The sequence below is a fragment of the Nestor notabilis genome, unplaced genomic scaffold (assembly GCF_000696875.1).
Source record: "Nestor notabilis isolate BGI_N333 unplaced genomic scaffold, ASM69687v1 scaffold5037, whole genome shotgun sequence".
NCBI classification, from domain to species: domain Eukaryota; kingdom Metazoa; phylum Chordata; class Aves; order Psittaciformes; family Psittacidae; genus Nestor; species Nestor notabilis.
The window spans coordinates 48,178-75,229 of NW_009934993.1; the positions used below are offsets into that span (position 1 = coordinate 48,178).

Genomic DNA, 27,052 nt, shown 5'->3' on the forward strand with positions numbered 1-27,052 from the left:
AGGCTGGTTCCAGTACATGACCATCCTTCTGGGCAAAGCTGCACTGCAATGCATTCTGCAGTGCAGATGCTCCTTCTGCCTGCCAAGCAGAGCCTGCTTTGCACCATTTGTATGTATAGCACACATCAAGACAAAAGTCTCTCTTGCTTTCTGTGGCTTCCTTGCTCAGACACTGATAATTCAGACAGTACAGTAATTAAAAAAATCTGCCCCTGCATGAGAACAAAGAAAATGAAAAAATCAATTTTAAGATAAGTTTTTAGAAAAACTAGCTTTGCCCCACTTTGTGATGGACATGAAATAAAGTTACTGAAGAGCTTAATTCTATGTACATGGAATTCTGTGTATATAGAATTACACTATAAGCAAAGCCTCTTCTGCTTTGTTCTGTTTCTGCCTCGTATCTTCCCTCTTTTCTGTTAAGTCAAAGATGGGTGTTATCTTTCCATATACAGTTTGTATAAGCCTCAAATACGTAATGGGTAGAAAAAAAAAAGTCATACTTTTTATAATCAGTAGACATTCTAGGAGGAAAAGGAAACATTTTAAGCTCATACCTTTTAATCTAGATAATGTCAGTACTAATGCTCCTTTTTACCCTTTCCCTTCGTCCAGGTATCACTGTAGATAAGCACGGCTTTATTTACTTCGTTGATGGAACCATGATTCGTAAAATTGATGAGAACGGTGTGATTACAACAATAATAGGTTCCAACGGCCTCACATCAACCCAGCCATTGAGCTGTGACTCTGGAATGGACATCACTCAGGTAGACACCTGTTTTTCACATTGTCACTTTTCTAAACATTGTGGAGACAGATAACTTAGTTTCTTGTACAAGGATTCTGTATCAGAATATGCTGGATGAATCTGGTAATTCTGGATTGCACCATATGGAGTGGATCTTCCATTCACACGATTGCTTTAAGGTGTACCATATAAATGCAAAACTGTACACTTGATTTTTTTCTAGGAGATGGCATCTGACTGTGTAGAGGGGCTTATGTAAAGAGTATATATTGCTTTAGAAAGTTGCTTGCTGTTCTGAGATAGTTCGTTTAAGGAGTTTATCAGAAGTTGAGAGTGCTTTCCTTTAGTCCAGCATTAAGAACTGATTTGCTTGAACTACTAAATGGAAAAAATATATATGTTTGGTTTACATCTAAGTCTGTTCTAAATCAAGGAGGAGCATTACAGTAAGTAATTACACAACATCAGTATTGTAGTGAAGCTGCTGCGTTTCAGTACATTTCTCAAAGTGCTTTTCAGTTCTTATTTCAAGAGCAGTGTAAAAGAAATAGAACTAAAAGACACTTACTGCACCTCTAATTTATGGTAAATAAGATACATAGATGAACATGCAGAAACATAAATGAAACTCTTGGCTAGTCAGTGCGCCACACTCACAGATGGCACAAGTAAGGGATTGGCCTTTGCCAGTACACAGGTGAATTAATCAGCTTCATAGAATCATGGAATAGTTAGGGTTGGAAAGGTCCTTAAGATCACCTAGTTCCAACCCCCCTGCCATGGGCAGGGACCCCTCAGACTAAACCTTGTCACCCAAGGCTCCATCCAACCTGGCCTTGACATACTGGCCAGGGATGGAGCACTCACAACCTCCTTAGGCAACCTATTCCAATGCGTCACCACCCTCACTGTAAAGAACCTCTTCCGTACATCTAACCTAAACTTCCCCTGTTTAAGTTTAAACCCATCACCCCTTGTCCTACCACCACAGTCCCTAATGAAGACTCCCTCCGCAGCATCCTTGTAGGCCCCCTTCAGATACTGGGAGGCTGCTATGAGGTCTCCACGCAGCCTTCTCTTCTCCAGGCTGAACAGCCCCAACTTCCTCAGCCTGTCTTCATACAGGAGGTGCTCCAGTCCTCTTATGATCCTCGTGGCCCTCCTCTGGACTTCAAATGGGGTAAAAGCTCTACTTGAAAAAATCTTGAGGCATCCAAGTAACAAATTTATATTATGGACTGTGTAAGCTAATAACGAGGATCCAGTTAATTGTGCATTTCATTTTCTCCTTGCCCTTTCCTCAGTCCTTCATAATTAGAAAATCACAGTTAAAATACACTACGTAACAGTGGTAAGAGCTTGCTCCTCATTTCTAAGTAGACTTTGAGTAATAGCAGGTGACTATAATCTTGTATTTACATACATGAAGAATGTGGGGTCAGTGTTTTGGGTAGTTCTTACCAGATTTCACAGGGACAAACAATGGGATCTAATGCTGCTGCTACAAAAGCACTCAGGGATTTTATTGCTAGAGTCAAAACAGAAAAAAGTGTCCGTGTTTCCTTTCACGTGTCACTACATCTTAAGTATTTGCAAATGTGAGGAGGGCAACGTTGGCTTCCCTGTTCCCATTTCTGGAGTAAACAGGCATTTTTATTCTCTCTGGTCCAGTAGACACATAATTATTCCATGTAAAGTAGAACAGGGTGAACTGCTTAGTTGTGCTAAATCCAAGCTTCAACTAGTAATTGTCTTAAGATCATTCAGCTTCTGGGCACCTTGGCTTCTGCTGTGGTACCTCTTCTTGCAGGACAACCAGTCCTGCAGGTGGTGAGCAGGAGCCTACCACAGCAAGCCCTGCTTCTGGCTGGAGGCTCTGACTGCGCTCCATTGCTGCACACCAGCAGGCAGGAGCCGTGGTGCTTCATGGAACTTAAACCTGCCTGAAGCGCATTTACTTACTTCTTGGATCCATGTAACAACTGCCTCGGGCATCAATAACCAGATTAGATATCTACGAGTTGCAGGGAATGGTGCCAGCTGCAGCACCTGCTCCCTGCCTTCTCCTTGTTTTCTGCATCTCAGGCTGTACAAACAACTGCTTTACTGGCCATATAATGTGTGGCCGTGTATTTGCGTTCAAATTTTTGCTCATTTTGCTCAGTAACAAAACATTTCACTAAACCTGAAATGGTGAGTTTCAGTAGTTTTCAATTCCTTTAAAAAAAATGCAAATACCCTTTAGCAAAAAAGTTGCATCAGAGGGTCTAGCAAACCCAGAAATAAAATTATTTTACTTCTTAAATTAAAATGAAATGAAAAAGATGAACTTTGGGGGCTGAAATCAAATATGCCGAATTTGTAAGTAGATTTATATAACCCTAAAATCCTATTTTTCAGGCTACTTGTCAGAAACAAGTTGTTTACCTTACTCTACATCGTACTTCTACTGCCCTGGAGAAAGGGCTTCTGCAAAATCGTACATAAGAAAAAGCATATCATAGATCAAATGATTCTTCATATTGCTCTCAGGATATCAGAATTCAGCTGGGGTAGGGCCTTCTCTTCTTAGAAGCAGAAATAAACTTTTTTCCATGAACAATCCAGGTACTGCTATGCTGCAGCACCTACAGGAAACTATTGTTGCCCATTTATCAAAACTTCGCAGATGTTTCAGCATTGTGGGAAATCAAGATATGTTCTGAAAGTATGGATTGAGACAGTCTTCAGATAAACTGTGAATGCAGGCCAGTAAATATTCTAAACAATATAATAAATGATGGTGTATTAAAGTGTCCCTAAAAAGTGGCCGGTCTCATTTTCTAGCTCTATGTGTAGTAATACTTACTGTGTAATTTTCCGTCACTATGAAATAATCACATCCCCTTGAAGCCAGGCATGTTGATCTGAAGTTGTATCAATGAAAGTAAAGGGATGATATTTTCACTTAGTCAGAAACAGTTGTGCATCCTTGCAAGACCAGCTGACTTTATTCCAGAATGGCACGAACATAAATGAAAAATGATTTTGGCCCATGTCCACTTAAATTGGGTTTTGGCTAAATTACAAATGGCATTTACATCAAGAGAATGGGGATTGCTCACAAATTGTGTGTTTAGAGGGACTTATGTGATAGGTTAATAAAATCAATTCTCAAAGCTAAATTTGTTCTGACGATTAAATCAACAACTTGCTCAAAATCAGTATTTCTTGATTTACCGAAGTACAAAAATGGACTTTTGAAGTAAACACACGGAGTAACTGCCTATTGCAAAAAACTACCATAAATGACAAGCTTTCACTTTAAGGCATTCACTTTAATAAATGAGTTGATTATGAAAGGGTTTAATCATTTATTCCAATATCAGATTTGACGGAAACACTTCTTAATCATTCTGTGTTTGTTATTCACCACTTTCTCATTCTTAAGCATAGTATTCTGCATTCATAACAGGGAGGGAAGGACAGCTGGGGTTGAAAAGATTATAAATTGTGGCAAATAAATCACCAAGCTCTGACTAATTACTTCGGTCTCATACTTTATTATGAGGCTGTTAATCTGAATTTAGAAGGAAAAGGACATTCAGTTGAGGTGTTTATATGGTATGCCAGTGTTCCCTGTACTATTTCAGCATGTACAAAACTTGGCTGACTTTTCTTCTCAGCACAGTTGATTTTAGTGTTCTTCAGTTAGTTAATAAGGAGCAAAGCTAAAGAAAATGTTCCTTCAGAGTTAGGTTTATGAATGTAGATGTGTATATACTCAGCAGCCATCATTGGTGCCAGGATTTTAGCAGACACCAACATTAAAATCGGTTATTCCAGTATCTTTCATTCTGACAAGAGCTGGTCATACTTTTTGAAAATGCTTCCTCTGAAACCCTGAATACTGGAACATGAACAAGAGCTAAAATTTAAAGGAAAAACATTTTTTAAGAATATCAAAAGGTGGTGTTGGTCTTCATTTGTTCAGTGATCTCCAATATTCACCTCACTAATCTGCAGCACCCTGAATGTGAATGCTGGGTTTTTCATGTGAGAGCCCCTGCTGCTTGGTCCTTGGCTTCTTCTAGGTCTGGCTCTCATTCTTCATTTGTTCTTTGGAAGCTCTTTAGTTGTAGGTTAATTGAATTAATTAAACCCATGTGGAACCTTATACTTTTGCATCTGAGCTGGAGGCCCCATGGATTGAGCTGTAAGGTCTACTGAATATCTCCTCCTGTCAAATTGAAGCTGCTGCATCTCCTATTTTCTCCATACCCTTTGGATAGGAAGACTGTCGTAGGTACTCTAAATCAGGGACATAAGCTTTGCTTTGAAATACTCCTACTGGCTTCTTGAATTGCTGCACTGCTAACTGTTCTCCAAACTTGCACCAGCAGTGACTGGATGAGGGGATGGCCGCACGCTGCAATAGGAGTGCTAAGGGAGAAGACTGGGATGGAGAGGGAAAGAAGGACAACAAAGAGGATCATCATTCTGTTTCACTGCCCAATGAATCTGGGCTTGAACCTGGTCTAGGTCACAAACGTCTCTAGGCTTGTCTTTTTCTCAAATGTGCACCCTCCCCTAGTGTTTGCTGCATCCCTGGAGTATACATGATTTTTTTAGCCTGGTTACTGATAGCAAATGAGAGCACATTACGTGGGCATGTCTGTCCATCTGTCAGTATTCTTTTCCTCACAGTAAATCAAAATCTTGGGCCAATTTCAAGCAAATTTATAGAGGAACACCAGCTTTCACAGCAATTAAATTCCTACATGTTCCATAAAAAATATTAATCCGGTTGGAGGAGAGAGACCTAAAATGTGCTTTCAAAAGGAAATATTGCAGCATGAGCTTTCTTTTATTAAACTCCAGAGATTCCACTCAGGATCTAATAAATGTCCCATTCACAGGAAAAGCTTCATTTGGTGCTTGGATCTTATTAAACTCCAAAGTCAGTCGGCCATGAGACGGAAGTCCTTAGGAAACCAGACTTCATTAGATCCAGTGTTCATAGAAGTTATATTGATGTTGTGGGAGGTTTTGTGTGAAAGCAAAAACACTTCAGCTCAGCTTGAGTGATAAGCTTCACTGCTTTTCTGCCTCCGTTGCTTTGGTGAAAGCTGAGGAGAGAATTAGTGGATACTTCTACCATCTTACAATTTCATCGTGTATCTTTCCTCCCATGAGAAATATGTGGGCTGAATTTCCACCACTCCAAACCTCCAGTCATTTATGTCTGTGCGAGTGGCAGCAGTTAGTATTTGGGAACTGTTTAAACCGATTTTGAGCACAGTTGCTGCAAATACAGACACCAAACATTTGCAAGGCAACAGAAAATGAATCCCAAGAGCTTTCTCTTAGCCTGTGTCCATGGCCTTGTTCTTGTGCTGATGTCAGTCCCACTAAGCACGAGTTTGTGCCAAAGTAATAGCTCTGGCCTGATGGATGGTGTTAATAACTGTCACTGCTGTGTTCCAAAATGAAAGGTCTGGTTTGAAGACTTTTTCTTGACATTTGCACTTCATCAGCCTTTGTTCAGCAGTTCTCCACATGAGGGAACCATCTATATTGTGTTGCTTCACATAAACTTCAGTGAGACTGCAAAATGTTTTGCTCCCTTATAAAAATGTGACAGAATTACTTACGTAGGCAATTTGCTTGCATAGGTCAAATTAAAAGGCAGATTTCTAGAACAGGGTTTAAAGGTGATCCACACATGGCAAGAATGCCATGTCCTGGACAGCCTACTTTGAATGATGGAGGAGAGGGGAGAGAACAGCAAGTAATGCTGTTGATGACCTACTTGAAATAATGAAATGAGAGACTGAATGCTGGAAAGCAGGAGGAAAGATGAGCAGAATTGCTTGAAAATGTAATATATATCTAAAAAAATGCAAACGCTGACATTGCTCCCACAGTCACAAGTGCTGCAGGCTCTCCCGCCAGCATCTGCACAGGCACAATATGCTTCAGTGGCATTGTGGAAGCCTTTTGAGCAGAACAAAAAGCTCCCAGGACATGGTGACCTCACTTGAAAGCAGCGATGAGGGTCTGCTCACTGGAGCAAGCACAGCCTGAACAGAACTTTCAGTGGGTATGTTTGGAGGAAGGAGAGGAAAATGTGAAAGACGAAAATATAATCTGATAAATGGGTGAGAAACAGGGGGAGCGAGCTGCCAGCATAAAAAACCAAATTGATTCTAGGCTGCAGTACTTTAAAGCCAGGTTGAGAATAGGATATCACAAAGCAATTGCAGGACCACATGGAGCCAATTAGTTAATTAGTACTGCAGGTCAGAGGAAGACACGCTATCCCTTTAGGAGTTTCTCTATGTATCTGACAGTATACACTGTATTCATGTAGAAGCAGAAAGCACAAAAGGCTTTCTCATTGGCTTTTTTTAACACTAGGTGCATAATACTGGTGTTAGAGAGCTGCATGTTGTGAAAAAGGAAGAACTTTGTTTTCACTGTAGCGAAGTACTGCGAAGCTGCCTATGCTCATGGTTAACTTTTAGTCCTCTACCTGGGCAAGGCTTTTGATACATTGATCTAGTTACATGTAATTAATGCAGCACAAATATTCCAAATCTCTGAACTGTGTTTGTCAGTGTTTCACAGAAAGATGTTTTATGTTTTGTGTGTGTTCATGGAATTGCTGAACAAAAAGCACACCAAGCAGAAATGACAATTTATAGGTCCTTTAATTTTCTTTTGTGCTCTTCCTTTACAGAAGACTTTCAGAGCTTTTTTTCTTTTCAGAAAACATCTTTATTACTATTTGTTCCAATTTTTGCTGCATGAAGGAGCCCAGAAAAGCTGTTATTTTCCAGTATAAAGTTGTCTTATTCTCTGTTTCTTTTTCTCTGCTGCTTAATTTCACATTCTTTGTTCTCTGGCTTTGCTGCAGTACCAGACAAGCTAACCAGAGTGGAAGTCATGGCCCCAGCACTGACTTCAGTGGAACCAGGGCTTCTCGCTGGGTGCTACTCCAAGCTTGATTGAAAGCTTAGTAGTGAGTGTGTAGCAGCAGAGCCTTTACTGAGGCATTTTTCAAACCTTTTTAAAAATGAGGCCCCCCCGCCCCACCCCAGTTAATTGTTAGTCTTTGGATACCATAAGCCTATACCAAATAATTCCAGCTATAACATATACAGGAACAAGCAGTCACTATCCATACTTTGAAGAAAAAACAAGCTGAAAACCTTCTTTAAAAAGGATTTTCAGGTAGAAGATAAAATAATCTTTTCCCAGGGGTAAAGGGAAGGTTAAGTAGCCTTTCTTTAACAGGAACTGAGAGAAAAGAGGCTCATAGGATTAGGATCTGAGGTGACAAAAGTCTGAGAGCTCAGGAATCAAACTTGTAGGTGTATAATGTGCTTTTCAGAATATCAAACAGAAAGCAGGGGGGTTTCATCACAGCTAATTTATAATCTTATCAAATTATTCTATCACTGAATTTGAAATATTAGTCATAGAAGCGAGATGCCGTGTGATGAAGTCACGCTGCAGTTTCTTCCTTAAAGCCCAAGTTCTCTTTCTGTATTGGTCACCTGCAAAACTGCAATTTATTTCAATTACCTGCCATAAATAATGCATTACTACTGAGTAAAAGACTATGCACATTTTAATCAGCTCTTTCAGCAACTGCATCCTTTGCTTTGATTGTTGCAGCAGGGAGTGTTAAGCACTTGATGGTGAAGTGAAGGAGACCTGACAGACCTCTGCTCATGACTTTTCTCTAACTTTTTGCTTTGTATACTTTTCTGTATACAGAGCAAAGGCGGTGGCCTTGTATCTGCCGTGCTGAATTATGCTGCTGAAAATGTTCAGTTCAGCTTTGCCAGAGTGGTGGGAGTCTGCAATAGGTTGAGATATATTGGTTAGTACATCTGACTTCAGTCATCTGTCAAGGAGACATAGAGGACAAAGTATATGTGTGAAGAATATATATATGCATAATACATACCTATATATTCATATGTAACTATGTCTGTAGACATATATGTATATATGGTTTCTACATATACTGCAGAACTACCATTAGTAACAGGGTAGTGAAAGCTGGTCCCTGATATCCTGGAGCCCAGGCCCAAAGAAATTCTGTTGAGAAGGGAATGTAGATGTTGATGGGAGCATGCAGAGGCAGGCCAGGCAGGCAGTGCCCCTCCTTTTAATCCAGTTGTTCACCCACATCCACTAATAACAAGGCCTGTCAGGTTTTTAAGACAATATCTGCTTTGATGGAGGCAACTCCTACATCAGCCATTTTTTTCTTAAGATTTTCAGGGCTGGTACTGTGTGAATGCTGCTCTCCTCTCACCAACCAGCTCTTCACACATCGATGGGGTAAAGGACCTCCCACAGGTCTAACAGGTTTTATGTGTATATATGTTATAAAGTGAGTAACTGTGATAACTGAGCTTCCAAGCCTTTCAGATTGCCCGGAGTATTCTGGTTTGGGAATTTGGAAATGTTGCCCATCATTAGGGGAAGGGAGACCAAACAGGCTGGCACGAGTTTGGAGTTCTGAGTACAGGGCAGGTTTGAGGGCAGCAGGCACCAGAGGTGGTGGTGTCCATCCTGCAGCAATGTCACACACTGCTGGGGTAGAAATTGTTGCATTGACAAGGTCAGAGGAAGATTGCCCCACATCTTAGAGGAGTGAGGACTGGTCTTTGGACTCATGGTCTGTCTTCACGACAGCGGAGATTGCAGAAAGCTTACAGAAATAAAGGCATAAAACCAGTCCAAGTGAAAAAAAGCTATATAGGCATTTAATTCTATCATCAGGTCATTGAAATTTTACATAGCTGCAAACTTCTGCATTTGAGAGCTGTAGAAGAAAGTGTGAGTATGGTTACATGACTGAAAGAGAGCATTGCACCGCAGTAATCGATGGAAGGGGGGGTCAAAAAAGCCCACGCAGCAATACTTCTGGCTTGCAAATTGCTCTAGGTGCTAAGGGGAACCTGAAAGTCTACAGAGCCTGTCAAAACAACACTGTAATAATAACAGCTTACAAAGGGCAGGACTTTGAAGCATGTCAGCACGAGGGAACTCTTGAGGGTGTTGTTCCCTCGCTCTCTAGGTACTACTTAGGTCTCAAAGCTGGTTATAAACAAAGACTGAAAAGGTTTTAGTACCAAGAAGCGTTGCTTTGGAGGTATTAGTGATATTTGCAGTATTATTAGCAGTACTAAGTTTTCCCAGAGTTATGCTTAGAAGCTGCTGAAGTCAAATGAAAGTAAGTTGTGACAACCGCAGAAGTAACGTGGTAGGAGCTGCAACCTGGGCAGTGACAACTGAGAATGCCTGATTTCTCCTCCTCATGATACCACGTTTTCTTCAGCATCCTTTCTACCCTAATTTGTGCCAAGGAAAAAAAATGGAAAGACACTGTTTCAGCAGAGGAAAAAATATGCAAATGTCAAGACAGAAATCACTTGTATCCATTTGTAGTGTGCCGTACAGAGATGATGTTTATAGCTGTGCATTATGAAGTTTAGGCCACAGAGAGGCAAACAAAATGATAGAGAGCACCATTTTATGCAGTATGTTACTCTGACAATAACACTCACATTTACAAACAAATTAGCTAAAAATGTCTGAAGGACATTCGGCTTTTACAAATTGGGTCTCATCTCCCGCTGATAGGTTCCTTTGGGAGGGATATGGCATGCAAAATGATACATTGCCTTGGAGAACAAATTTATGAAGTTTAGCAATGTAGGTCACGTTGCAGGAAAATCATAAATGTCTGAACATCACTCAATAGCCATTCAATCAACTGCTCAAAGCAAAATGGGGAACTGAACAGCATGTAGCTGTCTCTGGTGAAAACTGGGGAAAGTCATGATATGATGTAAAACCCTTTAGGTCCTCCATCCATATGGATTTCTTGTTTCTTCTATTTTTCTTGCCAGCTCACAGTTACATTTCTGTGTCAGCATCAATAGCGACAACAAAACCAACATGGTTTTTGCTGTTACTACCATGAACTGTAAGAAATGTGTTGGGTGGCTCATGAAAGGTATGCCAAAAATCGGGGGGATCAGGACAGGTCAACTGGTTGAAACTTGGTATAAGTAACCTAGTCATAAGGAACTAATTTAATTGCAAAATTATTTTTGTGTCTTCCCATCCAGCCAGAAGGGTTTATAACTGATGCTATTTGCTTAAGTGAAAAGACAGTGTTTTAAAAGGATGTTTCTAGGTCTAGCCCTGTTCTTACTGCTTTCTAGATCTAGGAATTGCTAAGAGGCTGAGGTTCAGAGATTTAGAACTTTGCTAGAGGTATTGAGACCCTTCCTGAAGACATCTAGTGTCTTTGTAGATCTGGGGCCTTTCTAGATGGAGAGCTGAGAGGGGACGGGACATGGGCAGGGACCCCTTCTAGGGTCTCCTGGACCTCCCTATACCCCACCCCTTGCGGGGGGGTCTGTTTTGCAAGAGGCTTTGCAGAGTTTTTATGAGCCCTTCTAGGTCTGGAGCCTTTCTCTGCCTTTCTAGATCCAGAGCTCAGCTCCTGAAAGTCAAAAGCTTTACTCAGCTATCTGATGAGGAACATGCTGAAAACCTAACTTCAGGCACACTTTTAGAATGTTTGTCTAGAGCCTTTTTGGAAGGCAAGAGAACTGAGTGCCTCTCCTTTTAGATCCAGGCTGTATCTGTCCCAGGCTTGAGATGCATTATTTAGCAGAGTGGTATTTCTTGAATTCTGCTTGAAAAAAACATTAGTCCTAAACTTTATCCTTGTAAGCTTTTCTGGCACAGTCTGATAATGCATATCCAAATAGGCATCACAGCAGTAATGAATGCCCTTAGCTGGCAGAAATTTCGAGCCAAGTGCCTGCTTATGGTCTCAGACTAGAATCAAGCACTCTCCAATGCATTTTCTTGCGAGTACCTAATCAATGTAAATACTCACATAGAAGGATTCTGTCATGGAATGCAGTTGTTTTGTTTGTTCTGCAAAGTGCAAGATGCCTAATTTTCTATTAGGTATGTGGAGTCTAACAGCAGTATGTGTTTGCTTTCAATGCAGCATGACAGCTACTTACATTACATCCATTTTGCTCTGTTGAAATATCTATTGGGTAAATACTTGTGAAAAATGAGTTGCAGAAAATCGTGTCATGATAATAATTAATCTTGATGCTAATTTCTGTAGAAGTAAGGACTCCAATTAATGCAGTTGCTTTTTCTGCCTAGAATTTTTTATACCCATGTGGAAAAAAAAGGTATAATTTAAAGTTAAAAATCAAACTTTCCTATAGTTGTTTTGCTTTAACTCTGCTACAGTTCCTTATAGAATTAGTGCACTCTTACAATGTATTTTAAAAAGCTATTACTGTTGAATTTCATATTGTTGTAGGAATTTGCCGTAGAAGATGCCCTGCCATAAACATGAATTGCAGAATATCTGGTTTTCCCATCCTTCTTTCTTTCTGTTGCAGAAGCTGTGTTTGTGAGTTTAATGGTGTAACTCTTAAGGGAAGGCTTAAACCACAGAAGTTAATTTGCATTTTCTTGTGAAAGCTATGGAATAGCATTTGTTTTGATCCTTCCTGGAAACATCCTGGCAGCAGCTCCTTATCTTTCACTTCCCTCAGTCTTATTTACTGCCCAGCCCTGGGGACGAAGGAGCCCTGCCCTGAGGAGCAGTGGTGTTGTCAGAGGTCATGATCCTGGAAAGACAGGCAGTTTCCTGGGCACTGATCTGCAGGAAGTTTTAATTTCAAGAATTTCATTTAAATTTCAGATTTTAAATTTCAAGGAGTCAGAGCAGAGTCATAAGGAACTAATTTGATTGTGAAATTATTACTTGGGTGATACATTCATGGTGGCTGGTGTTGCTCAAAGGCAGGGCTTACACTTTCTTTGCTTTTTTCAGTTTGGGAAATTTCATTTCTATGTATCCTCTCTTCCTCCCAGTTTTCAGGCCAGATGCTTTTATGAACCTCAGTTGTTATTGGAAACAGAAGACACTGTAACGTACTAGCTCCAGCCTCTCGCTGTTCTCAAACAGCTGTTAATTGCTGTCTCAATTAAAGCTTTTCAAGATCTTCCTCCCACCTTTTCTGCATTGGCAGCACACTGGCTTTCTGTATCCAGAATTTCTGAGCCCAAAATGGAAAGATGAGGCCAAAACTAGCGAGAGATTTATTAAGATTTATGCAACCTTATTTTTGTGCCGTCTCATCTGGCAAGTGCCAGGACCTGGAAACTCAAGTTAGAAAGTGAGGCAATATGGAAACAGTCCTATTGCTAGCTAGATTTCCACCTGGTCCCACTCACTCCTTTTGGCTATGCAGATGAGCTGCAATGGTATGTTTGGAGGACATCTATTCCCACTCCAGCACTGGAGATGCGTTTGGGTTAGATTCATATTCATGGTCTAGTTTGAGATATTTTAATTGAAGAGTCTTAGTTTCCTCCTCTCAGAGGTACCAGTCCGCTCAAAATACTTCGTGAATTCCTTCTAGGCATTTAACAAAATATTCATTTGTAGCCCATATAAACCACAAGTACCATGTTTAAACAGACTTAAATGGCTTAGGAATCTAAATCCCATTGATTTTCATAGTCAATGGGCTTAGGTGATTCTGGATGATATTCCCTCTATTGTTAAATAAAGGCAGTGTGAAACCTCTCCCCATAGAAATCAACTTTTCCTATTGATTTAGTAGACCCAAGATACAGTCTTTGAAGTTGTGAAGCAGAAAAAAAAATCATAAAAAGGAAATTATGAAACAAGAAGAGAGCTGGAAAGTGAGAGCACAGCGAATCTTGTGGCAAGCGAAGCAAAGATGAGCAGTGAAAACTGTTGAAGTGGTGTCTTGTCTTCACATTCCTGTGCTGGGTCCCTCATCCACTGGAAATAACTGATGGGAAAGGCAGGTTCGTGGGGAGACAACCCAAGCCATGATCCTGGAGAACTCAGACTTCTGAGCTGCATCTGTAAATGTGCCACAGCTGCTTTCCCAGCCCAGGGAAGAAAACAGAGGGCGTTAGGCTGCAAAACTCATTGATGTGGGGTTTTCACTGGGGAAGAATGAATGCAGAGAGAGCAACATTTGTGAAGTTTAGAGCAGGGACCGCTACAGCTGAACTGTGTAATTCTGCATGTTACAATATGCAGCATCAGGAGCATGAGAAACAACGGCTCCTCCAGCATAGCAGGAGGCTGTAATCCCACCATGGGGAAGGGTTCCCTGGTGTCAGACCGCCGGAGCGGAATTGTGTCTCTGTGTGCTGTTAAGAAAGAAGCTAAGCTGCTGAGAGGAGCTGACAGTGTCAGTGTCAACAGAAGAAATAGCCCAGAAGTGAGAGCAAACTGACAGAAAATGATGAAAAAATATCCGTGCTTGTCAACTATGGGAAAATAGAGAGAAATACATGTAGTGAGACATCCTGTGAAAAGTTCAGGGAAGCAGAACCAGTCTCCTTCAGCCTTGTAAACCAGACACTCCCTTCTAATGGACCACCTGTATGAGCCCTTCCTCTGAGCCATTTCTCTCCCAGAAGGAAGGAGAAAGAAGGGTTTGAACAGGAAGAGGGAAAAACGCTGTGTAAAAGGACACTGTGGTGAGTAAAAGGGTTTGGCCTGGAAACCACAACTGAAGTGAGTATAAATAAGAGGAGATGAAAAAAGGAAGTTAGCAGTGAAAGAGGGATATGTAAGAGGCTACGATCAGGTTTGCAGGTGTGTATCACAGAGCTGAATAAAGGCAAAGGTAGCATAAACAGACGTACTTGAAGCTGAGCAGTACTGATAGGAAATAATCCATCAGTCAGGACTATCAGAAAAATTTGGCATGAATTTCATGCTGCTACATGAAATTGAATCAAAATATACAAGCAATGCATGGCAAGAAATCAAAGCAATGGCGAAGCGTTTTTAGGGATTTATGCAGCTTCTTTTAATCCATGATAAATGAAACTTATCCCAGTGAAATTTACCCCTGCAACCAAACAGTTAAGCTCTTGAAACCGGCATCTGCAGACAAGGATAAATTTTTCCCTCTTTACTTCTCTTACTTTGATGTGAACAGTAGAATTTGTTTGATCTGTTTTGTTTAAAATAGTACCAAAAATGCCACAGCCATCCAAATGTCATGCAAAATATGCAGAAAGTTTCAGCCATATGGTCAAAACCAAAAGGAAAACAATGTTCTTGATAAACTAACACTTGAACGTGCGTGCATGTACAGGTGTGTAAGTCTAAGACATGCATGAGTACAGGCTCTCCTATCAGTGCTACTTTGCAAAAAAAATCACGTTTATTTAGTTGTAAAGCTTTGCTGTGGGAAAATGTATTGGGTTTACATGGCAAGGTTTTGGTAGGAGGGGGGCTGCAGTGGGTGGCTTCTGTGAGAAGCTTCCTACCACGGGGGACCCACATTGGAGCAGTCTGTTCCTGAAGGACTGCACCCCATGAGAGGGATCCGTGATGGAGCAGCTTGTGAAGAACTGCAGCCCGTGGGAAGGATTCGTGTTGGAGAAGTTTCACTGTCTCCTGTGGGAAGTACCCCACTCTGGAGCAGGGGAAGAGTGTGAGCAGTCCTCCCCTGAGGAGGAAGGAGCAGCAGGGACAACGTGTGATGAACTGACCACAGCCCCAATTCCCCGTCTCCCTGTGCCACTTGGGGGGAGGAAGGTAGAGAAATCAGGAGTGAAGTTGAACCCAGAAAGAAGGGAGGGGTGGGGGGAAGGTGTTTTTAAGATTTGGGGTTTATTTTTCATTACCCTACTCTGATTTGTTTGGTTGTAAATTAAATTAAACTAATTCCCCCAAGTTGAGTCTGTTTTGCCCATGATGGTAGTTGGTGAGTGATCTCTCCCTGTCTGTATCTCAACCCATGAGCCTTTCCATGCATTTTCTCTCCCCTGTCCAGCTGAGGAGGAGACTGATGGAGCAGCTTTGGTGGGCACCTAGTGTCCAGCCAGGGTCAACTTACCACAGAAAAATAAATGTTTTGAAAGCAGATAGACAGGTAGATAGTTGTACAAGAACATGTAAATTTTTCAAGAAGAAACAAATAAGAGAATAGCACTCAGGTCTGAGAGTTATTTACCTAAATCTCCCAGTAAAAATTCATTTAAACTGAAGCTGTGTTAGTGCACTTTGCGTTTTCTGGAACACTTGACATGAAAAAAAGTATTAGAAAGCCAGACCAGTAGGTGTTAATTTTGCACTTCTAAAACCAGAGGTTGATTATTAGATATAGCTGTAGCCTTTATGTCGACAGTTAAATGCTGAATTGCCACAAAAGTTGACATGTTAATACTTACATGCAAAGGTCTCACTGCTCACGGGCTTACTTGTTTCGGCAGTGATTTCCATTGCATATATTCAGTCTGCCATGAACCGAAACAGAATTGTCACCTGAAAATTTCAGTCTGTGAAGAGTGTGAGGAACTGCCTGCCACTGAACAAACCTTGTCTATCCCTTTAGAATGGGGTAATTAGCAATGCTGTTCCTGTACACTGCTCAAAAAAAGAACCCACGAAATATAAGAAAAATACTTGCAACTGGCCCAATTTTGAGTTATAAGAAAAACACACATATATGGGGGAGGTCTTTTTACAGGGGTTTGTGAAGAACTGCTTCAAATTTAGAAGTATATTAACTGATTTAATATTCTAATTCTAACTGAGGTTTTGTCTGGAAAAACTTTTTAATAAGCACAGTAATATCAGATGAGAATTGAAGTGTTTCTCTGTAATAAGTTTATTGGCTTTGAATGAAGCACAACTGATGGTTTGGTCACAGAAACCTGCCAGAGGGCAGCTTGCTTAAAAAGAAAAGAAACAACTGGTGACTTTTCAAGGTAACAGAGAACCTGAGGGTGCAGTTACACTTCAGCTTAAGCTGATTTAAGTGATTAGTTTTTAGCCAGGAAACTGTCCTGAACCTGCTCTCTGCAGGGCCACATAAAGCACTGGCCTTGCTGCTGGGGGCTGCACTGGTAGAAGGGATGGGGCAGGACTGCAGCAGTCCCAGTGTAAAATGCCATGAAGCCTCTTCCTGACAGGAACAGTGCAGGTATTTTTCTAAATCTGAAATTCTTCCTCAGGTTATGAATGCTCAAGGGTTTGTGTTTGTGCGTATGTTTGATTTTAATTGACCTATTTCACCAGCAGCAGCTGGTTTTTATGCTGCAGTCTCCAGACAGGTACACGCTAGCTTTAATATTGCACCTGAGATTAAAGCATTAATACATCTATGACCACTTTAAACCCAGGAAAGAGAAGCTGTAGCCATGCCTTGTGTTAGCTTTGCAGAGCAGAGAGCTAGGCAACAGTTCCAGTGTAGCAACCAAAGCCATTTAGATGTTCCCAACTAAAATTTTGCTTATTTTTACCAGAATGCAGCTAGATTTACAGATGTGATCAGTATGAAAGCAAATGTGTGTGCAGTTAGCAGCTGTTAAGCTGTTTAGGCATGTTGCTGCAAGTGAAACGGACAGCTGCATAGAAGCTTATTCTATGTCAGTAGACCAAATCAGCCTCAAATTAACCAGAGAAAAAGTTGGTTTGGCCCAGACCAGTCCCTGTTTATCTGCAAGATGTCAGGCATGCCTTCACAGTAGGAGGAATTCAAGTTATTCACTGGGCAAAGGCAATGTTGCTGGTTCACAAAGGAAAACCAGCTATTAAGACATGGCAGGTGCGATATTGAGCCATTATGGCAACAATAGATAATTCCAGCCCAAAGTTTTTATCATGAATAATCTAGTTAAAGTTAATCAAAGATTATTTTTACAGCAGAGTGATCTGTGAAGAAGGCCATTAAAGTTGAAGGCGTCTGTTTCCCATTAAAAATAATCCATTTACTTTGATAGAGCAGTCAAATGTTCTGCATTAAAGGTACACTGCAAATACGTTTTTTTCCAGGTTTCCTGAAAATAGCCTTTTACAGATCTTTATGCTAACTAAACGGTTTTATTTGGTGTCCCAGTGAACTCCCAGTTAAAGCATAAGCTAGCAGCAGTGTGTAAACCAGCCCTAGCACAGCGGGTGGAATCTGGGCAGTCACACACACACACAAATCAGCACCTTTGTGGGAGGAATCTGTTTCCAACTGCTTCGCCACATTTATCATCATTTGGAAGGACTCTACCACCTGGTTCAGAGGAGATGATGAACCCAACAGCATTAGTCTTAATGCCAGTTATTATTATGTCTAGTAAAATGGACCGGGCACAAGGAGGAATTAGATTACTCTGTGAGCCTTCATAATTGTGTGGTGCACCATGTAACCACACAGGATGAGACATGGTAGCTGCAATGCCCTCGCTTTATTAAAACATCGATTATCAAAACAGCAATGTACTTCTGGAGATGAGATTATTCAGGAAATACTGATGCTCGAGAAAGGGAGAGACTTGGCCTCCAGCCTGGTTCCTGAGCTGACCCCAGGCAAGCAGGTGGCTTACAATGGCCACACACTGCACCATATGTTATTCCTCACTGCTGAGCATTATATTAGCATCTGTGGTCTCTACATTCACAGATCTTTTAATTAGTGCAGTGGAAAAATGAGAAAAATCATCCACAAAATCAGAAAATGAAATAATAGAAGTCTCTGTAACATATAAAGCAAAAAACCCCTTTACAATTTAACCTGGTGTTTATTCTCTTCTGATTGAAATACTTAGTCCAGGAAAATTCCACTCAGATACTGCCATCTCTTTGTGAAGGAAAACAAACAGAGCATCCCATGACAGACAAAAATAGGCTGTCTTGCAATCTCGGTGGCTCAGTTGTTCTCTGACCTTTCCATAGACAAGCAGCAGTCCAAATCCTCCACTGGCCATTAACTGGGAAGAGGGACCAGTCTACTCTGTTGTTCCCCAAGTCAGCAATCCTGCAGTGCCTATTGAGCTTTCTCAGTAGGAGGAGATTGAAGCTCTGGTTAGTACATGCTACATTCAGCAGCCAACATACTGGTGGTCTTTCAGGTGGACAGGCAGCCCTGCCTTTTATTGGGAGCACATTTAGTTCCACCAGATCCTGATGCAACTGGGACCAGATGAGTACAGAATCACTCTTCTGGTATCCTCCAGTGTGATTTGGAAACTTGCTTGGTTGGCTCTCTCACCTGCACGGAAAAAGGCAAAAAGCTAACGTGAAGTGTGAAGCATTTATGTAATCCGTGACTGAAATACTGAATTCACAAAGCAAAAGCATAGTAAATAATTACAGCTTGGCTACTGTGTCATGTGAAATGTGATATATTGGTGTATTATTATGTTACAAAGAATTAACGAGCTTATATTTCTTGTGGCATATAAGTCTTATTAACATTTCTTGCTTAGTAAATAAATTGTGGAAATGTGTCATACTCTTCTAGTATGTCATTTTCCTTTTTTACTAACAGTCAATTAAAGTGTTAGGACATTGACAATCTCTAACTGTTTTCCACCCTGCCAGTGTTGACTGCCACGTTGAAACAATAACATTCAGACCTGGAAAATTTTCTGGCTGATGTTGCGTGGCATGAAGAGTGTGTTTTTATTTGCATGACTGCATAGGTATAATAAAGTTCTCACCTTAATGGAGCTGTGCAAATAGCTCTCAGAGGGTGCTAAATTACTTTTCGAGTCAAGTTTTGCTCCACGCCGGAGCTGGACCTCAGAAAGAGTATGCTTATCGAAACTTCTTCTGCCAAACCCAATTAAAGATAGATACTGGAGAAGCAGTGCTGGGCGATTCCACTGAGTGCCTTGATGACATGGTGATCAGAGGTGGTTCAATGAAACAGCCTTGCTGTCTTAATCATTCTTTTCTCTTTTTTACCTTGCCTTCCCCTTAATTCTTTCTCTCCAGGTGCGATTAGAGTGGCCAACAGACCTCACCGTGAACCCTCTAGACAACTCACTGTATGTCCTGGACAACAACATCGTCCTGCAGATCTCTGAGAACAGGCGTGTGCGAATTATTGCTGGGCGCCCCATTCACTGCCAGGTGCCAGGCATCGACCACTTCATCGTCAGCAAAGTGGCCATCCACTCGACCCTGGAATCGGCCAGGGCAATCGCTGTGTCTCACAGTGGCATACTCTACATTGCAGAGACAGATGAAAGAAAGATCAACCGTATACAGCAGGTCACAACCAACGGTGAGATCTCTGTAATCGCTGGAGCCCCATCAGATTGTGACTGCAAGATTGATCCTAATTGTGACTGTTTTTCAGGTAAGGAGGTGCTTGTTATTTCCTGTCTCCTATCTGTTAAGGTCTGCTGGCACAGCTGCAGATTGCAAAGCAATAAGGGGAAGGAGAGAGGAGCAATGATTCAGTTTCCTTGGAAGGCAGAAAACTGTACCAGCAGCTCTTTGTGGAAGTCATGAGTCTTCCACTTGGCACTGGAGGAACCTCAGGGTCATCTTAGATACTCCACTTTTCAGACAGAGATTACACTCAGTTCAAAATTAGCTCTAAGTCTGCTTTTCTGTGTCAGCTATGTTTGCCCTTGTTGAAGATGATACCAGCCCCAATGCAGATTGCACCTAAATGCTACTGGACCAGGGCAGCCCTTCCCACCAAGAAGAGTACCAAGATGTTTCACATCAAGTGAAACATGCTGGCTTCTGCCTTCCTATTGCTTGCATCCCACTGCACAGCCAGCAAAATGATGCAAGACACATAATGTTCAGGGTTTCTCCTTTGTGTGTTTTGACCCGGAATGGGCAGTGCCAGGTCCGCGCTGCAGCACTGGACAGTCTCAGCAACACAGCTCCTTGCCCCTGCATGCACCAAAACAAATGGTAGAACTTTTTTGATAGAAACATATTTCATAATGGGGCAAAGGACAACATTCCTGTATACAGAGGTGTGCAGTATGTTGTCATCTTGTCATCTCCAAGGACCACTCTGTTCACCTCCGTAATGTCATCATAATTCTTAAGCCTCTCATTTCAAGTAAAAGGTTAATTACGGACAAGAAAACATTAAGTATGTCAATGATGGAGAGAAAAAAATGTAAATGGTATTCCAGAGAAGGTGGGTTGCTGACCCAGCATTGTCATAATGATCAAAGCCTCATGTGCATTGGAAGTGCAGCCCAGTGAAAAGAATCCTGTTGAGGGAAACTCCCGTCAGTGCTGAAAATGGCAAATTGTGACAACTCTTAAGGATTGTGCCAGGGCTGGGGTGGTGAAAGGCAGGGTCAGCTTGGCAGAAAGATCAGCTTATTTGTCCATCTCCAAGGAAGCATAGGGCATGCTCAAGCTCTCCAGCAAATTTAATTTCTCAATCAGGAGAAGGGGAACAATACAGACAGTAATGTGTTCTTCTCTAAGAGTGAGGTTTAATATGCTTTCTTGTTAGTTACAGAAAATCCTGCTCATGTAAATTCATATGGATATGCATATACAGCCCATGATAATGCAGATATCCTCTTCAAACCTTAAAATACAGAAACCAAATAAATTATCAAGTGATATTGGAAGGGGTGGTTTCTCAAGGTGCTTTTGGGCTAATGTTCTTGTTTTGTTTTCCTGTAGTGTTGAGTTTTTATTAAGTACAAATTAATATTTCCTTCAATGTCACTTTAGCTGAATTACTGGGTTTTATTTTCTCTTTGTATTATTTGTAACACAATTCTATTTTTACTACATGCCAACAGACAGTACGGAATAAAAACTCGGGTGTCATGTTTTTCTTGTTTCACAGTTTTGCCATTATAGCTTTCCTGAGCAGCAGGGTTTGGGGCTTAGCAAAAATGTTGTAAATTAGATAATTTATATTCTTGTTTGTCTTCATTGCAAGTAATTTAGAATTGCACCAACCTTAGATAATAGGGATTTAATGAGTTGGAAGAAGATCTTGTTTTATTGACCTGTAAGTGATACTGAGGAGAAGCAGTGTGTCAGGCTTAGGGGATCAGCTTGAATACGGACATTATGGATTACTATAATTACCGTTTCTTCTCCAGGTGATGGTGGCTATGCCAAGGATGCAAAGCTGAAAGCACCTTCTTCTCTAGCAGTCTCTCCTGATGACACACTGTACATAGCAGACCTTGGCAACGTTCGCATCCGTGCAGTCAGCCGAAACAAGGCTCACCTCAGTGACACAAACATGTATGAGATTGCATCGCCAGCGGACCAAGAATTGTATCAGTTTACCATCAACGGCACTCACCTGCACACGCTGAACCTCATAACGAGGGACTACATTTACAACTTCACCTACAGCGGGGAAGGAGATATTGGCACCATCACCAGCAGCAATGGGAACTCGGTTCACATCCGCAGAGACACAAGCGGGCTGCCCCTGTGGGTCGTGGTGCCAGGGGGGCAGGTGTACTGGCTGACAATAAGCAGCAATGGGGTTCTGAAAAGAGTTTATGCCCAAGGCTACAACTTGGCTCTGATGACATACCCTGGAAATACGGGGCTTTTAGCAACCAAGAGCGATGAAAATGGATGGACAACAGTGTATGAGTAAGTCTATGACATTAAATGCCTGATGTCAGGAACCCTATTTTAAATGAACATTGAATTTTTTTTGGTCAATTCTAATAATTCTAAAAGACACCCTGCTACTAACCCTGCATGAGAAGGACAAGTCATGCTGTTGCACAAGCTTTTAAAGTGAAGCACTACCATTTCTTAAGTGCCAAAGCCTGTCATATTGTAAAAGCTCTGGATGTAGTGCCCATTAAGCGTAGTAGAAACTGCTTGATATTATGCTTCATTTGCACTTTATTATTGTGAATTTGTTTCTTTAAATGAAAATATTGTGGACTTCTTTGTAACTAAAGAAGTAGAGGCAGGTTGTGATGTGAATCAGGAATTTGCAGAATTCCTGAGGAGGGCAAAAAGGGGAAAGATAACATGCTGATAAGAGAAGGGAGCGTTGCAAAGGCAATTGAGAATCTCAGTGGATTCAAAGAGTGAACTTGTTTCTGTCAGCAGTAGAAGAGGATATATAATAACAAAAAGGATATGTAATAGCAAATGACTACACATAAGGGGAGTAGGAATGGGCTCATAAGCAAGACCTTCAGGAGACCAAAAGAGCAAGGCAAGACAGATAAAGATGTAGTCAGAACATCCCAATCTAGTCCCAGAGAGAGAACAACCCAAGAGAAAGTTCACTTATTATTTATGAAGAGGTGTGACGTATCAGGATTTCTTATTATTTGTAATTAATTGTCATAATCCCTGTTTGAGGATGTGACAGGAGATGGTTAGAAATCATATGTTAACATTGCAGTACTACTTCAGAGTCTCCAAGGAGGATAATAATACCCGATTTCTGTGAGCATAGTTGTTCATGGTCAAAAACTAAAATGAAAAGCCATCCAGGGTAGATCTAAACAGAGGACACATTGAGGAGGATTAATTTACTGCACAAGTCACTTGGAGAGGTAGTTGAGTCACCATCATTATAGGGTTTTAGAATTATATTTCTTAAAATGGAAGTAGGATAAAAGCAGAGAAAACTGCTGCCTAGTGCTTGGGATTTTTTATTCAATAGGATGTTTTTCCATCCTGCCCTCTATTATTCTCCCAAAGACTAAATTAGTAGGGTAAAGGTAGGTATAAACCATTAGAGAGGACCATTTTTTACTATCTGTGAGAAAACAAAACCATACAGGGCCTTTTTTGGTTTATTTGTCACTGTCAGACATCTACTGGTACAAACTTAAATCATCTTGCAACAAGACAAAGCTCACTGTTTTCCTGGTGCTGTTTAAATACTGATCTGAGTGTTACCTTTTATAAGCAGAACTGACTTAAAATGTATGCTTCTTTGGAATCATTTCAGCGCTGAGAGTGACCCATTTAAATCCCTTCTTCAGGATGGCATCAGTTCAGACCATGGACCAATGATGCTTTCAATAAGCTATTACAGTAGCTCCAAGTCATGCCTATTACTTCTTAAAACACTCAACACCATGTATTGTGGCAGGGCCTTGATTGTTAGAGCATGTTAAAGCAGAATATTTCTAGTCACGTGCTTCTTAATCTTGGTAGTCTCACTCTGTCCCACTGACACTGAGTGTAATCCATTTCACACAATTACTGCTTGTTCCTAGTGTCTTCTGGGAAGTTGTTTGTTGAAGTATGATTCAAGCATACTGAGATCTTTTAAAGGACTTCACCTGCTTGCAAGTGCCTCCCACTGTATGTCATGTAGATTTGTTCACAAAGAGCTGTGCCTTGGAAGGCTTGTATATATGAATTATATGATGAACACAAAGAGATAGTGGTAGATTAAACAGTTTTTATACTTTCACAGCTTTAGCTGCAGGCTAGGTAACTCTGTCCTCACTGATGCTTCGAGCTGTCCAGGCTTTGCATAACTGCACACTAGAAATTAACTGCAACTCTAGAAATTAACAGAATTACAATTATTAGCATTAGAAAAGAGCACAATTTAAGAGTAAAGTCATGTCATTAATTTTTATGTTCAATCCAATATTTTAAGTCATCTTCATAATAAATTACAATTTTCTGAATGTCTGCTAAATGGAATGTCACCCAACCTGCTGCAGTCAGAGGGGCATCTGACTATAATCAGCACTGCACTGAGTGGATGTGCTTTCAGGAGATGCTGCTCACTGTAGGTCATGGGGCGTGATGGTCCTTAGTTATCCTTTAACCAGACATTGTTTTCCAGACAGGTCACATTCTGAACTGACACCCAGTTTCAGTTTAAAAATTAGGGGTTTTTTTCGAAGGGGTTACTTATAGGAACATAGTGTTGGAGCTAAGAGAATTATCATATGAGCAGCGTTTAAATTGCTTGGAATCATCTTCTCTGTTTAAACTAGATTTGCATTCACATCCAAAAGTTCAACCCATGTCACTGTCAAACTGAAATAGGGATGAGTTTGTTTAACAACACGTATCATAGTGGGGAATATGAGCCAAGATAATGAACTGTTCAGAACATCTACCTATATGTCAGATTCACTCAAAGAGGGGAATTATTAAGAGGTAGAAAACCACCTACAAAAGTACTTGTCATCCATCTACTCTAATCTGATGGAATGGAAGTACTGAAAGAGCTCTTGCATAAAATTATAGCTAATGTACAATTTTCAGTCATCTAGAATTTTTTAATATTGTATCATTAAAGCTGTAAAAGGGGAGGGGGAGCACTGGGCCTCTATTAAATCAAGGACAAGAAAACACCTGCAAGAAGCAACTCTCTCTAAAAAAATTAATTAGACTGCTTTCCCTTTGAAATGATATAACTCTTACCTGTGCTACACATAGAAATGCAAATGGATTGTGAAGCTATATCCCCAAGTGTGCATTTCAAATATTGGTGAGCACTTCCTCATGTGAGTACTGAATCAATGCAATTATTTGCATGATTAAATGGTCACTGACATGATTAACAGTGGCATAACTGGGCCCCAAATTAACATTAAGAAATATGTCATGATTCTGCCTCTATTAGTATGTGTAGGACATTGCTCCGCAGGAGCTGAGTCCCAGTGTGCTACTGTTCATTATGTGAAAGGTGGCCGAATCTGTCTGTGGAGGGTTGAGTTTCTTGGAGCAATCTGGAATAAAAGAAGACCCTTTGGATGGTCACGCTGGGGAATCATTACTGAGACACTCATCTGCATGTTCTCCTTGAAGTCAGTGGGACCATCTACATGAGTAAGAGTCCATTGGCATGTGCTCCAGTCTCGTTACAGTTCAGTACCGTATCTGGCCGGCCACCTAGTCACAGTTTATCCCATATTCAGTCACACAAGGAATTTTGTATCTCAGCAGCAGCCATATCAGCAGTGCAACTGGATCCTCAGTGAAGACGGATCCCAAGTCTTGTGCACAAGAACATTCCAAAACCTGGCTGCATTTACACAGTAAAAGTGAATTATTTGGGGATTTTCTATGTTACAGTAGAAAATCCAAATAACGTAGCAAGCTGCCCTATCTGTTTGAGCAAGCAGCAAATGCAATATATCTGCCCAACGTTCATGGAGTTTTCTAATGATAACAAGTAGTATCAGCCAATTTGAATCGCTGGGTGTGGTACCCAGTCAATTTTCACAGAACCAGCATAAGTGTAGAATGGAAATAAGTCACATAATGTATATGAGGGCAATAGAAGGTGAGAGAGATTATATTGTATTTAACATTTGATTAATTTATTTGTCCCCCACAAGATGGTCACCAGTTCATTGTCCAGTGTTTCATTTGGAAATAGCTGCTGCCCTATTTTTCTTTTTTGTTTTGGGGGGAAGAGAAAAAGATCCTGAATTTTCCAATTTTTTTTTTTTTAAATACTTCATGTGACATCAATTTTCCCTGACTAATTAGGGGGAAATACAGATCCTAAGGAAATGATGCCAACACATTAAAGTGAAGGACATAGCCAGATCGTCCGCTGACGTGAATTGGAAGAGCTCCATTGGAGACAGTGCAGCTTTGCCAGTTGATACACCAACTGAGGATATGTTTTGTCAATGAGAGGATACAGTTAATAAAACATGAAAACTTAATTAGGCTTTCCTACCTGCACAAAAAGGTTTCTGTTTTATGAACATGAGAATTGGTTTTACTCATGCAAATACATCTGCAGTATCAGCAATGTCGCAGATGAATAAAAATATGTTAGCATCAGTAAGGTTTTTAAGATGGGAGGCATTAATATGAAACAATGTAAAGCACCAGGCAATGTTCTGCATTTTCTGTGTTCATCAGAAAGAACAAATATATCTGTAGAACTGAAAAGACCTGTTAGAAACACTGCTCCAGAGCTTCTGAATTAATTATTGACTTTCTCATAACATGGCCCGATTCACTTAAAGTACCTTAAACTAAAAGAATTTCTTTAGCACTGATGAAATTTAGGTGAATTAAAACGTGGTGCTCTAGATTCTGGTGCTGTTACTTGTGATGACAAGCTCCTGCTGATTTTAGTAGGCCCATGGGAAACGTAACACAAGAGTAAAAACCATGTAGGCAACTTAATCGCTGCAGATTTCAATCTAATTTTATTGCTATTGTTACGCTTTAGGTCCCCTTTTTAAATGTGCCATTCATATTATGTACTTCACACATCAGCAACAAAAGGTGGGGTTTGAGTGTTGCAGAATCTAAGAATTGGTTTTATTTAAACTTGCGGGTTAGAAAACGCCTTTTTGGGGGGTGAGCTGGTTGCCTGAATACCGAGTGACCTCCAGTGGCCTTCATCCCGCATCACATCCCAGCAGGTTAAGCCCTGGCCGTCTGCGTGCAGGGCTGAAACCTCTGGCAGAAGCTGCACGATGAATGTAGCATCTCGTACTGTTCCCAGTTGTATTTCGTCTAGCACCCCTGAGAAAGAA

General features: G+C 40.9%; 1 protein-coding gene across 1 annotated transcript in view; it reads left to right on the forward strand.

Moving 5' to 3' along the window:
* The window catches only part of TENM1 (teneurin transmembrane protein 1), a 91,275-nt gene that overhangs the window by 47,100 nt on the left and 17,123 nt on the right, over positions 1 to 27,052 (forward strand). The window contains exons 11-13 of the mRNA XM_010017600.1: positions 616 to 770; positions 19,578 to 19,944; positions 21,686 to 22,196. Coding sequence (XP_010015902.1) covers positions 616 to 770; positions 19,578 to 19,944; positions 21,686 to 22,196 — 1,033 coding nt within the window. The remainder of the gene's footprint in view (positions 1 to 615; positions 771 to 19,577; positions 19,945 to 21,685; positions 22,197 to 27,052) is intronic.